General features: G+C 44.6%; 1 protein-coding gene across 1 annotated transcript in view; it reads right to left on the bottom strand.

Annotated features, from left to right (window-relative positions):
• LOC124717056 overlaps positions 1-13496 on the bottom strand; it is a 66834-nt gene that overhangs the window by 30703 nt on the left and 22635 nt on the right. Inside the window, exon 3 of the mRNA XM_047243737.1 lies at positions 2773-3760. Within this exon, the coding sequence (XP_047099693.1) occupies positions 2773-3760 (988 nt within the window). The remainder of the gene's footprint in view (positions 1-2772; positions 3761-13496) is intronic.

The raw sequence follows: 13496 nt of genomic DNA, 5'->3' as shown, positions 1-13496 counted from the left end.
CCATATACACATTTATTTAAAAGCGATGACCGGTTTCAATCTGTTTTAGGTCATCATCAGGCCATACTCTGCAATAGGAGTAAAATCAGAGACTTACAGGGATATCTAAACAAGAATTGTGACTTACTAAAAGTACCGATAGCAATTGCTTTTGAGTCCTAATGACTGGTTTGATGCGGCCTGCTGCAAATTCCTGTCCTTCGCTAACCTCTTCATCTCAGAGTAACGCTTGCAACATAGGTAAGCAATCATTTGTATGCATTCAAACTTCTGTCTTCCCCTACAGTTTTTACCCTCTACACCCCCCTCTACCATCACAGAGGCTATTCCTGTTGTTGTGACAAATGTCCTGTCACTCCGTCCCTTCTTATTGCCAGTGTTTTCCATATGTTTCTTTCTTCACTGATTCTGTGGTGAACCTCCTCATTCCTTGTTAGTCCACCTAATTTTAACATTCCTCTGTAGCTCCACATCTCAAACACTTCGATTCTCTTCCTTTCTGATTTTTTCACTATCCATCATACACTATTGTACAATGCTGTGATCCAAATTTACATCCTTAGAACTTTCTTCTTCAAGTTAAGGCCTATATTTGACGCCAATAGGCATCTCTTGGCCAAAATTGCCCTCTTTACCGGTGCTAGTTTGCATCTTATATCCTCCTTGCTTCAGTCTCATGGGTTATTTGGCATCCAAGGTAGCAGAATTCCTTAACTGTGATATGAACTCATAATAGTCGAGATTGCACTGTTGATCAGTGGAAATGTGTAGTCTTGCCGAATGGATCACATTTCTTACTATACCAGGTCGATGGTCGTGACCTGATAAGCTGTCATCCAGGTGTATGCCTTGTGTAAAATGTGCACTGTACCACAGTCGCACAGCAGTGGGGGCAGTACTCTGCTATAGGGAACACTCCTCTGGGCCTGCAGGAGACCTATAGCAGTAATCAAAGGCACCATGCCATTTTGTGGACTACGTAAACATTATTGTGGACCACCTGCATACCTTGTCGACATATGTTCTACCAGACGGCAGTGGCATCTTCTAGCACAATTGCTCTCCCCATCATAAAGCCAGAATCGTGCTGTAGTGTTTGGGGACCATGACAGTTAACTCATGTTCATATCTCGGTCACCAAAATTGCCTTACCTGAATCGTATGGTGTACATATATTGGATGCTATTGGGCACCAGCTCTGCACCCACAACCACTGGCCTTAATTTGCAGGAACTGTGTGACCAGCACATTCACATCCGAAGGCACATATCTCCAGAAAACTTCCAAGGACTTGTTAAATCCATGTCATGCAGAATCGCTGCTGTGTTGAGTTCCAAAGGCTGAACCAGTACACTCTTAAGCACATGGTAATAATGTTTTAATTCATCAATGTTCATATGTATCATATATACGTATTTCTAAATACTTTATGCATAAAGGAGACCATGGTCCGAAAAGCAGAAGTGTTGAGTTGCTGACAGGCACACACAACAGACAGAAAACTTACTAGTTTTTAATGTTATACTTTGACAACATAGATAACAATGTACAAAGACACACACACACACGCACACACACACACACACACACACACACACACACACACACACACCTATGTCCCTACATGATGCCAGCTAGACGAACAGTGCCAATCCTATTTTGCAGTAGGTGGATTGGTTGTAATGAGGGTAATGTTAGGTGTGGTGGGTGGAGTGAGAGGGAAATGGGAGACAGGGAGAAGGACTGGGGTTGGATGGCTAGCAGCTTTGAGGTACACAGCTGGTTTTCTAGTTAGGAATGTGGGAGGGTGATGTGGCAGGTATATGGCCTGGCACAACTGTAGCCACTGGTGTGAAGCGACACACGCTGAAAGCGATGTGGGTATGTGAACTGGGAGGGGGATGACAGGAGGAACTAATGGGCGGAGATGCAGGGACGATTATGAGGATGTGTTATAAGGTTAACTCCCATCTCTGTCATTCAGAGGAGCTAGTGGTGAAGAATCTAGACGGCTTCAGTTTTGAAGCAGCCATACACAACATGAAAACAGATTCAGGCCTAATCATCCTATCTGAAGACAAAAGATCTATCACTGTTATGGTGAGTTGTAGTGACTACCTAATCGAAAGCCTCTGCCAACTGATTCCTTCATCTACAAGTTCGCCAGAGAGCTCCCATTCTAGAAGCTAGAAGTCTAACACAAACTCCCATTCTCACTGAAATCCATAGGCCCTTACCAGAATCTCTCACCATACCCCAATGACACACCACACACACACCTTCCACATGCTTTCCAAAATCCAAAAATACATCCTTACCAAAATCCAAAAAACCCACAAATCCAGATGCCCCACTGCAGCTATTGTGCTTGCACTGAAAGAATTTCTGCTCTTGTTGACCAGCACCACCAACCAAATGCCCAAAACCTAGCCTTCCACATCAGAGATACTAGACACTTTGTTCACAGACTTTCCACCACTCCACCCCTTCACCTCCTGGATTCCTAATCGTCACTATTCGTGCCACCTCCCTATACACCAACATCTCTAATGACCAAGCACTTGCCACTATTGAACAATACCTCTCCCATAGTGCCTTCAGACTCCAAAGCCACCAGCTCTTTCTACTATCTGATGCTGCTTTCAATTGTTCTCATGACAGCTGTCATGATTTGTGATATGAAGTATTTTCTTTGATGCCATCAAAGAGAAGAGTATGTACAAAATTTTTAAAAAACTATGTCTTTCATACTATTATCATGCTAAAACGTACCAGCCATCGGCAAAATGGGCCCCAACAGCAGAGAATTTGGTGCCGGAGGTCTGGGAACCGCTCCAAATCCACCATGATGTGTGTCTCGTGAACCAGGGCTTGGTGGATCTTTGTAGCAGAGAGAGCCGCTGTTCCTCTTTCTAGAGGCCTCACCCACGCTGGGTTACAGGACTCCACGTGGTCTCGAACATCTGCCACACTGCGGTACTCGAGGCTGGTGGTCAACGCTTTGCACCTGGTGACCTGTGTCCTGACGTATTTGTCTACAAGTGCCTGCCAATCGTTCCAAGCACTCGTCAAACACACTCCCTTACGCTTGTTCATCCACTTCCTAATGCTCTCGCACAAACTGTCACTGATGGATCTGCATAGGTCACCAACGCCCAGCAACTCTTCCAGCTCCTTGTCAATGTCACTCAATATTTGGACGGAATTCCTCTGCTGGCACAGCAAGTAGAAATGCTCCACGAAGCCAGTGTTCTCTCCCACTGCTTTCCACACCTGTTCGTTGTTCGGGTTGAGCCTGTACATGTTGCCACCAGCCTGTAGCAGCTCCAGTTCTGGAGTGCTGTCCACATCTTGGCGTTCCAACAAGCTGAGGCTGCTGTCACCCAGAGAGGCGTTCGTCAGCAAGACGAATGTGAGTCTGCCCATCTCGAGTGACTCGCTAATTTCTCTGTAGGAGGTGCAGTACTTGCTGAGCCCAAAGTCGCAGTTCTGGGCCTCAGACAACAATGCGCTACTGTGGATGAACGCGGATTTCTTGTGCTTCAGCTGGATGAACATGATGCGCGCTTCAGGGTGTCCCTTAGGTCGCCACACCAGGACCACGTCATCGAACTTGCCTGCATCCCCGTTGTTGGCAGACAATTGGAAGATGAGCCCGCTCCTCAGGCAGCGGAGGAACACCAGGGCCAGCACCCTCTCCTCGTATCGGTCCCCCTCTCCTGTATTGTGTGCTCCCTTATTGTATTTCACTGCAGCAGACCTACAACGGAAAAGATGATAAAGATGGTCATTATGGTGATGATGATGGTTTTATTATAATCAAAGGTAAGAGTATGGGCATCCTTGCTGAATATGGATGTATGCATTTAGTATGAAAATAAATCAAACAGTATTTGCACAACATTTTTCTACTTTAGTACAACATCAGTATGAAATTTATAATGGCACCATTTTCCTGGACAAACAACCTGCCTGTCAGTGCAATCAGTCTGTCATTGCACTAGTTTTCCAGTACCCTTAGAGACAAGTATCTCAGTTGAGCAGCAAGCGACGTACATTATGTTAACTTTAAGACGGCAGAGTTGTGAGGGGAGTGCGGGGAGAGGAGGAAGCAAGCATTGGCTGGCGAGGGGTGAGGAGCCATTGGTGGCGGGGGGCGGGGCGGGGGGGGACAAGGCACGCCTACCAGTTGCAGTGCTGGCACTACAAATTGCGCGTCATGATTAGACGAAAGGCTTGGAAGTAAAACTCGCTTTAAATGTTGTTCGTAAGCGAAACTGAAATCGTCATATATATATATATATATATGTTTGTCTACTATGCGCTCACAAACCATTCATCCGATTGCAATAAAACGAGATCGCCAGTGCACAATGTCTAGACATTCTAACAACACATTCCTCTTGTTTTCCACCTTACGCCATATGAATCCCATAGACAAAAGTACTTTTCTCCGCGAGACAATACTCCACTTCCAGCCTATTTTGTCGTGCAAAAATGGTAGCAGTGTTCGCAGGCTCGGCACAATCTTCCGCACTGAATAAAATTCCGCTATCGTGTCGCGAATGACACGCTGGTTGAAATCATCGATCATTACTTCGATTTCTCCACTTCTTTTCCTAAGTTAAAAGAGAGAGAAAGATTTATAAGAAAATGCCTTCTGCACTCAAGTATTTTTTTGAATTTGGAAATGTACTGTAATATGAATGTGTTTCGAAATAATACAGTAACCAGTGGTGTTTCCATACAAAGCAATACGGTAGCAAGGAAAAATGAAATATGAGGTAATTCGGATGAAATAGGGGGCCCCTTCAAAGTGATCGCGAACAAAATATCTGAAATGGAAACTCACCTTTTCTTGCCAGGCGTTTGTGGTGATACGCCACGAAGATTCTTGGAAAACTGTTTGAATCTTCCAATGCTACGCATGCTTTGTCCTGTGTATGTAGCAGCTCTCACTGAAGATTTGTAAATGGGGTGAAGCAATTTTTTCTGCTCCCTTTCCCTTTCGCAGCATTCAATCACACGCAATATAATTTTGCGAGCATCGCTACGTAATACTGGTTTCCTTCTAACCGTAGGCCTACCGGTAGGGGTTGTTGGCGACTCCCGAGATGGACCAGCAGCTGCCTCTTCACTCATTTTGATAATGTTTAGCACAACTCCACAACAGAAACACGCAGAACAGTACAGCGCAAAACAATAACGAAGCAGACGACAATGGCTACCTTGTACAACACAGACAGCTACGTAATGTTGGCAGCAGTCGAAACTGCGTGCCTACCGAAGCCTCCCGACGTTTAAACACTGCTCACTCCTTTCATCTCTTTCTTCACTTAAACCAGGCTGCAACCTAGTGGTCAGCACCTCAAAAATTTATAATTAAAAACATACTGTGCTGTGAGACCCCTCAGTCGTATAAGGTGGAGACGTAATTATTTTGTATTGGCTTATTCAGCGGAATTTCGCAGTGGACAAGCTGATACGAGTCGGCATTCACCTCTCAGTCTTCGCTCTCCGTCACATGAAATCCCCAGAGGTACCCACATAAACACATGGCACTTCTTTTGGCAAGATCGCAAGACTTTTAAGAGAATTGTTGGTGGAAGTTTGGCTGTTTCATGTGAATTTGATTCCACGGAAGGCTGATTTTAAGCATACCAGTTCGCTCAAATCAGGCCCCACAATAACACGTCACTCACTGCTTTCTCAATACAAATGTCGCTGTAAGAACTTACTTGCCACTTGAGATCACAAAGAACAGTAGGAAAATGTTTTTAAAACTGAAGTTGATAAAAAAAGGCCTCAAATCTTCATATTAGCCGAGAAGGCTCAATGTTTTGTCATCGTTAGGTATTGAAAGTTCTATTTTAAGAGAAGTAAACTATGTAGATAGTATATGTAGCTTCATTAGTATCAAATACAGGCATGAACCAATTAGCTAATAATATTATTTAAAACTTTCATTTTAAGGCAAATTATTTGCGAAACTGTTGTACTTAATATTAATATAGGTAAACTTTGTCTGGTCAGTACAGTCCATTGAATACCTCAACTTACAAGTTCGCTTCTGGTTACAATATGGCTTTTTTTAGAATTGAAAACCAGACTATTTCATGACATGAATCTCAGCTCTTATTCTGCTTAAAAAAATACGGTTGTTCATTGTAATCTTGGTCAATCTTGTTGAATACCTCAATGAGTTCAGTTCGTTTTATTTTTTATCTCATAAATTCATTCAGTTACAAATGATACACTAAAGTTCTTTACGCTTAGCGCTTAGCAAGGGAATGTAGTATTAAAAATATTGTAATGGAGCAAGTTGCAAAGAAGTAAACAAAAAAAAAAAAAACAAGACAGTGGTCCCATCCGACATGTCGAAGCCCACTCTGAAATTTTTTACGCAGGACCAATAAAACGAAAGAAATGCACTGTCCAAATTTTACCTGCTAAGACACACTGTAAGTATCTTTTTTAAACTGTTGAAGCTAGTCGTTTTTGTCGGCCGAATAACCGCTTAGATGTTTGTACAGCCCTTCGTGCCTAGCTTACGATCAGCCGTGAGAAGAGAGCGTAGCGCCACATAGTGCTAACATCCGAAGTAACACAAGCAAATCTGAAGCAGCTAATCTATACAATAATGTCACGTATCATAAATATTTTGAATAGGAAGCAGTTTACATCAATAGCTTATGTTGCATATGTAATTCTTACAAAGAAGACCAGAGGAAAATAAATGAAGGCAGAGGTTCATGTTATAGATGACTTACATCAGTCATGACTTTAATATTTGAAATGTATTTATTACACACACACACATCATTTTATAACAATTCCCGTAGCAGATTTCATATAATAATTTATGACCAATTTGTATTTTAGTAACAATGAAACATTTCCTTGTTTTAGAATTATATTAATACCTCCAGCTGCTGACTGACGTTGATATACACTCCTGGAAACTGAAATAAGAACACCGTGACTTCATTGTCCCAGGAAGGGGAAACTTTATTGACACATTCCTGGGGTCAGCTACATCACATGATCACACTGACAGAACCACAGGCACATACACACAGGCAACAGAGCATGCATAATGTCGGCACTAGTACAGTGTATATCCACCTTTCGCAGCAATGCAGGCTGCTATTCTCCCATGGAGACGATCGTAAAGATGCTGGATGTAGTCCTGTGGAACGGCTTGCCATGCCATTTCCACCTGGCGCCTCAGTTGGACCAGCGTTCGTGCTGGACGTGCAGACCGAGTGAGACGACGCTTCATTCAGTCCCAAACATGCTCAATGGGGGACAGATCCGGAGATCTTGCCGGCCAGGGTAGTTGACTTACACCTTCTAGAGCACGTTGGGTGGCACGGGATACATGCGGACGTGCATTGTCCTGTTGGAACAGCAAGTTCCCTTGCCGGTCTAGGAATGGTAGAACGATGGGTTCGATGACGGTTTGGATGTACCGTGCACTATTCAGTGTCCCCTCGACGATCACCAGTGGTGTACGGCCAGTGTAGGAGATCGCTCCCCACACCATGATGCCGGGTGATGGCCCTGTGTGCCTCGGTCGTATGCAGTCCTGATTGTGGCGCTCACCTGCACGGCGCCAAACACGCATACGACCATCATTGGCACCAAGGCAGAAGCGACTCTCATCGCTGAAGACGACACGTCTCCATTCGTCCCTCCATTCACGCCTGTCGCGACACCACTGGAGGCGGGCTGCACGATGTTGGGGCGTGAGCGGAAGACGGCCTAACGGTGTGCGGGACCGTAGCCCAGCTTCATGGAGACGGTTGCGAATGGTCCTCGCCGATACCCCAGGAGTAACAGTGTCCCTAATTTGCTGGGAAGTGGCGGTGCGGTCCCCTACGGCACTGCGTAGGATCCTACGGTCTTGGCGTGCATCCGTGCGTCGCTGCGGTCCGGTCCCTGGTCGACGGGCACGTGCACCTTCCGCCGACCACTGGCGACAACATCGATGTACTGTAGAGACCTCACGTCCCACGTGTTGAGCAATTCGGCGGTACGTCCACCCGGCCTCCCGCATGCCCACTATACGCCCTCTCTCAAAGTCCGTCAACTGCACATACGGTTCACGTCCACGCCGTCGCGGCATGCTACCAGTGTTAAAGACTGCGATGGAGCTCCGTATGCCACGGCAAACTGGCTGACACTGACGGCGGCGGTGCACAAATGCCATTCGACGGCCAACACCGCGGTTCCTGGTGTGTCCGCTGTGCCGTGCGTGTGATCATTGCTTGTACAGCCCTCTCGCAGTGTCCGGAGCAAGTATGGTGGGTCTGACACACCGATGTCAATGTGTTCTTTTTTCCATTTCCAGGAGTGTATATCAATGGGGACAGGTGAAAATGTGTGCCCCGACCGTGAGCCGAACCCGCGATCTCCTGCTTACATAGCAGACGCTCTATCCATCTGAGCCACCGAGGGCACAGAGGGTAGCGCGACTGCAGGCACTATCTCGAGCATGCCTCCCGCGAGACCCACATTCTCACCTTGTAAGTCCACACACTACATTCGTAGTGTCCCACCCCAACACACTCATTACTCGTGGAAGACATTCTTACCAAGCCCCGTAAGAGTTCGGGGAATACGCGTGCATACGCACAGAAGAAAAGGTCATGGCTGGTATTGCCAGAACTACATACTTATATGGATATTGTGTCTGTTCTTTCGGACATCTCCTCTTCACTTTTATTTGAAGTAAAGTTCGTTCTTTTGCGACTTAATATACACAATGATTTCTTGAATCTGCTTTTAACCAGGTTGAAGAAGCCTTGAAATCAGCAATGTTCGTCTCGATAGCAATTTCGAGGGCTCAGTCTCATAGACCTCCGGTGCATTGCCTGTCATGAACGGTTCTACATTGTTGATATCTGAAGAAAACAGCTCTAAAGAAATTTTGTGAAGATTCAGTATTCAAGTTTAGGAGATTACATTATTTATTAATGGTGGTAATGGGACTTTGTGACGGCCCTATACAGTAAATCCTACGGACTGTTTTCCTTTCATAGATCTGTGAGTTTCATTTTGGCACGTATTTCTTACTTCATATACGCTGGTGTCAAAAATTAAAGCAACAAATGGAAATTTTGCATGATTGCTTTTATTTTACCAGAAAACACTACAAACAGGTGACAGTAAAGTAGAAGCAATGTAAAGAATGGAGAACGTAAACAAATGAAACATGCATAACGGTAGACCTAAATGTTATTTGTTTTTTCCAACTTTACAGGTTTGCACCACGTGCTCACAATTGACTAATGTGCTCACTATGGGGTGTGACCACCTCTTTACAGGTTTGCACCACGTGCTCACAATTGACTAATGTGCTCACTATGGGGTGTGACCACCTCTGGCAGCAATACAGGCCTGACAAACGACGGAGTATGCTGTAAATGATGTCATCAGTCTCATATTGGGGCAATAGCGCCCATTCTTCCTGCAGAGCTATTCGCAAGTCTGGGAGAGTGGTTGGTGGATGCTGATGTGATGCAACCCGTCTCCTTAGTGTATCCCAGACGTACCCTATGGGGCTCGAATCGGGAGAGCTAGCAGGCCACGCCCGACGGTCATTATATTCCGTTTCCAAGAAAGCATCAACCAGCTGTGCTCTATGAGGTTCCTTCAGTACGAAGTCTGAGTCCACAGCACCTCGTAACAACCGTACATGAGGTCACAAGATCTCGTCACTATAGCTGGCAGCAGTTAAATCTTGCTAATTCACCCCTACCATGTCATGAACAACGTTCGAGAGGTCAATATAATCCCTGTCCGCATCATTAAGAATCCTCCTCGATATCGGTATCTTTGCGCAATGTTTGGGTCCCGAGATCGTGTTCTACGTTCCCTCCAGATGTGATTCCGTCGAGAACCACTCTCCAGACCAAATCCGGACTCATGTGTGAAAAGAATATTGGCCCTCCGTTCGACCGCCCAGGTGGCATATTGATGACTCCGCTCTAGACGTTTCCTCTGTGAAGACGCGTTAGAGATACACATACAGCCATACAGCAGGCCTCCGACAATAAAGGCTACTCTGCTGAAGCCTTTTCTACAGCGTTTGCCTCGATATAACATGTCCAGTGGGTGCTGTGAGGTCAGATTCCAGTTGCCATGCAGTACTAATGTGGTATCGTTGCGCCCTTACAGCCAATTAACGGTCCACTCTTTCCGATCTTACACGAGGTTGGTCCTGCCCTGGTCTTCGGGATACAGTTTCGGTCTCTATAAACTGTCACCACATCCGAGAAACAACAGAACGAGTCACATCGGGCCACATGAGATTGTGCGACTGCCCTGCATCCTTTCTTTCTATGGTCTTCCACTGCAGAGCGTCGGGTAGGCCTCTTGTCTGTGCCATACTGCACCGTCTGTGGCTGTGTACACAGCGATTGTGTTTGTGGGATTGCCCAGCAAACACTACTCCGTTTGACAGGTGCCCTGACGTCATGGTTGGCGTGCTTGTCCGTTGACTGGAATACCATCAACCGTGCAGAACGCTATCGTACACACGTCTGTTGACCGTTTGTTGCCTTAATTTTGGACAACAGTGTAAGTCTTTCATCCATTCATACAGTTCACAAAGATTTTATAAAGCAGAACGGGGTTTGCTCTTGAGTGTTAGCCACAAGGAATATCAATTCAGTTTCAGCTCCATTCTTGACACTTGTGCTACCTCAAAAGCAACTAGTAATTGTTACGTTAAATGAGTAGCAAATTTGAGTGAACACTAACAGAGGGCAATTGTTTGAGAGAAACTATGAACAAAAACTGAAATTAGCTTCACAAACTATGAACGCGCCGTGTCGTGTTATTTGTTTGCCGATGCACCCTCAACCAAGGATATGGGCCTGCCGTGTTGCGCATGCGCAGTCCGTGCTCCGGTAAGGGTGTACATGCCTACAGCCGCCTAGTGAGCTACTAATTTGGTAATTTTCCACATTTCTTAAAAAAGCCTGTAGTATATTTTAGCAGCTAAAATCTTGACAAGGTCTTTCATTCGGCGTATTCTTCCTGTATAAAAAATTTCAGGGTATGCATCGACAAGTCGGATTGGACCATTCCCTTCTAAGCAATAAACTTTAAATGCTGCGTCTTAGGCTTTTAGTTCGATAGTTGTTCTAAAATGGCATTTGTGCAGGTTGATCGACACACAATTTCTCGTGCTATAGTCCGCAAAACACGTCTTGCCCAAGGACCTATTTATCATAAATACATGTCTATCTTAATTCATCTTTAAGCGAAACAAACAAATAAAGAGACTCAAAACATTCCAGAATCGGAGTCGGAGTCTTTACTAAGGACCACATTTCCGAGTAATGTTTAAGAATGTGCTCCCAAAAACACTGTGGGCATCATGTTTCCTGCAGAATGTTGACTTTTTTCCCTTTGTCCAGAAACCTGTAGTTGACTTCACGCTCTGGCATTTACTCTCTAATTCAAAGCCATGAAGCAATGTTTCATCTCCACTGACGATTCGTTTCAAAACCATTTACTTCTGTTAGCATGACAGAATTGTAACGAGTGACAGATCCTCACACGATTGCGCTTATGCTCCTTATTCTTCTGTTAGCATGACAGAATTGTAACGAGTGACAGATCCTCACACGATTGCGCTTATGCTCCTTATTCTTCTGTTAGCATGACAGAATTGTAACGAGTGACAGATCCTCACACGATAGCGCTTATGCTCCTTATTGAGTTGTGTTGGGACACGTCTTGCACTAACTTTACGGAAGTTGCACCAGTTGTAAACAGCTTCACAGGCAGAAGCATGAGTAATGTACTGTCATGCTGAACAGCATCCGAACGACCTGAATTGCGTTTCGTCTTCTTCGTATGCAGCCCACATAACGTAACTGTCTTGCAGGTTGCAGGTCTTGTGCTCTCTTTTCGGTACACCAGTTTGACTGAACAAAATGATTACTACAAGCGACCACAAGGAATAACTGCGCTGTATACTTATCAATATAGATACGAATTAACATCACAATAAAGGAAAAATCAGAAAATACGATTTTAGAGGTGACACAGTCATTACGCTTGTAAACTGAGATTTATTACAGCCGGCCGAAGTGGCCGTGCGGTTAAAGGCGCTGCAGTCTGGAACCGCAAGACCGCTACGGTCGCAGGTTCGAATCCTGCCTCGGGCATGGATGTTTGTGATGTCCTTAGGTTAGTTAGGTTTAACTAGTTCTAAGTTCTAGGGGACTAATGACCTCAGCAGTTGAGTCCCATAGTGCTCAGAATCATTTGAACCATTTATTACAGTAAATGACATTTTAAAAAGCAAATATGAACTTGACATTATATCGAATTTGTACTGGACTAACACCTGGGCCTCGAATCGAGCAACTATTGTTCCTAGCAACTAATTATGAATGATCTTAAACATCGTTTCAATCTCAAGTAACAAAGTGTGCGCTGGTTTAAACTTCAAATGACACAGCATAAATTTTTGTTTTGGTCGTGAATTCGAACCAAGCACCTAATCAGACTTAACCAAGCACAATCAAATGCCAGCTATCAAAAATTTTCGCCAGTAACGGGTAGACTGAAACTGAAATGTCACTACGAAAAACTTTTGTCTTGCCTGGCTTTTAGCACGACGCCTATTGTCGTAGACGTACGTAGTTGTAATCATTTCAGCGCACCACCAACCTACACAGAGCACTCGTTCCTGACTGTGTCGTAAAGTTCTGTTTTCCTGGAATTTTATTGCAACCTGTACGAAACATTAATTTTCTTGCTCGTCCAAATCGGTGATCACTAGCTATCTTGGCTACCCGAAGCGTGCTTTTCACTTGATTTTGTAATCAGTGAAGTCATATCACGAAGAGTATTGATGTACGTAATCCATCGGGGTAAAGTTTACCTAAGAAAATCGGACAAGTGCGAGTAGATCTCGATCACTCAGGGTTCCGTACAAATTTCGTAGATGAGAATAATAATAATAATAATAGCCGGCCGCGGTGACCGAGCGGTTCTGCTTCAGTCCGGAACCGCACGACTGCTACGGTCGCAGGTTCGAATCCTGCCTTGGGCATGGATGTGTACGATGTCCTTAGGTTAGGTTTAAGTAGTTCTAAGTTCTAGGGGACTGATGACCTCAGATGTTAAGTCCCATAGTGCTCAGAGCCATTTGAACCATTTTGAATAATAATAATAACAATAATTTTTGTAAACCATCGTCGCCAACTTTTGTAAAGGCCTCGTCGTTACTGCTGTGAAGGACGAGTTGCCTGCAGTACAGCTCTAAGTCAATTTCTTCCTGCCACTATTACATAGCTATGCCCCAGGGTCATGTAACAGGATAGGAGAACGAAGGTTCTACAAGACTCCAACAAATTAGTACCAAAGTCACACAAATGAGTTAAAAAGGTTTACTTATCTTTGAGACTTGTTGAATAATTAAGTCTGCAACACTGCATGTAATATAACACAAAAAAAGGTCCTTCAATGGC

The sequence above is a fragment of the Schistocerca piceifrons genome, chromosome 9 (assembly GCF_021461385.2).
Source record: "Schistocerca piceifrons isolate TAMUIC-IGC-003096 chromosome 9, iqSchPice1.1, whole genome shotgun sequence".
Taxonomy (NCBI): domain Eukaryota; kingdom Metazoa; phylum Arthropoda; class Insecta; order Orthoptera; family Acrididae; genus Schistocerca; species Schistocerca piceifrons.
This window is presented reverse-complemented; position numbering and strand designations above follow the sequence as displayed.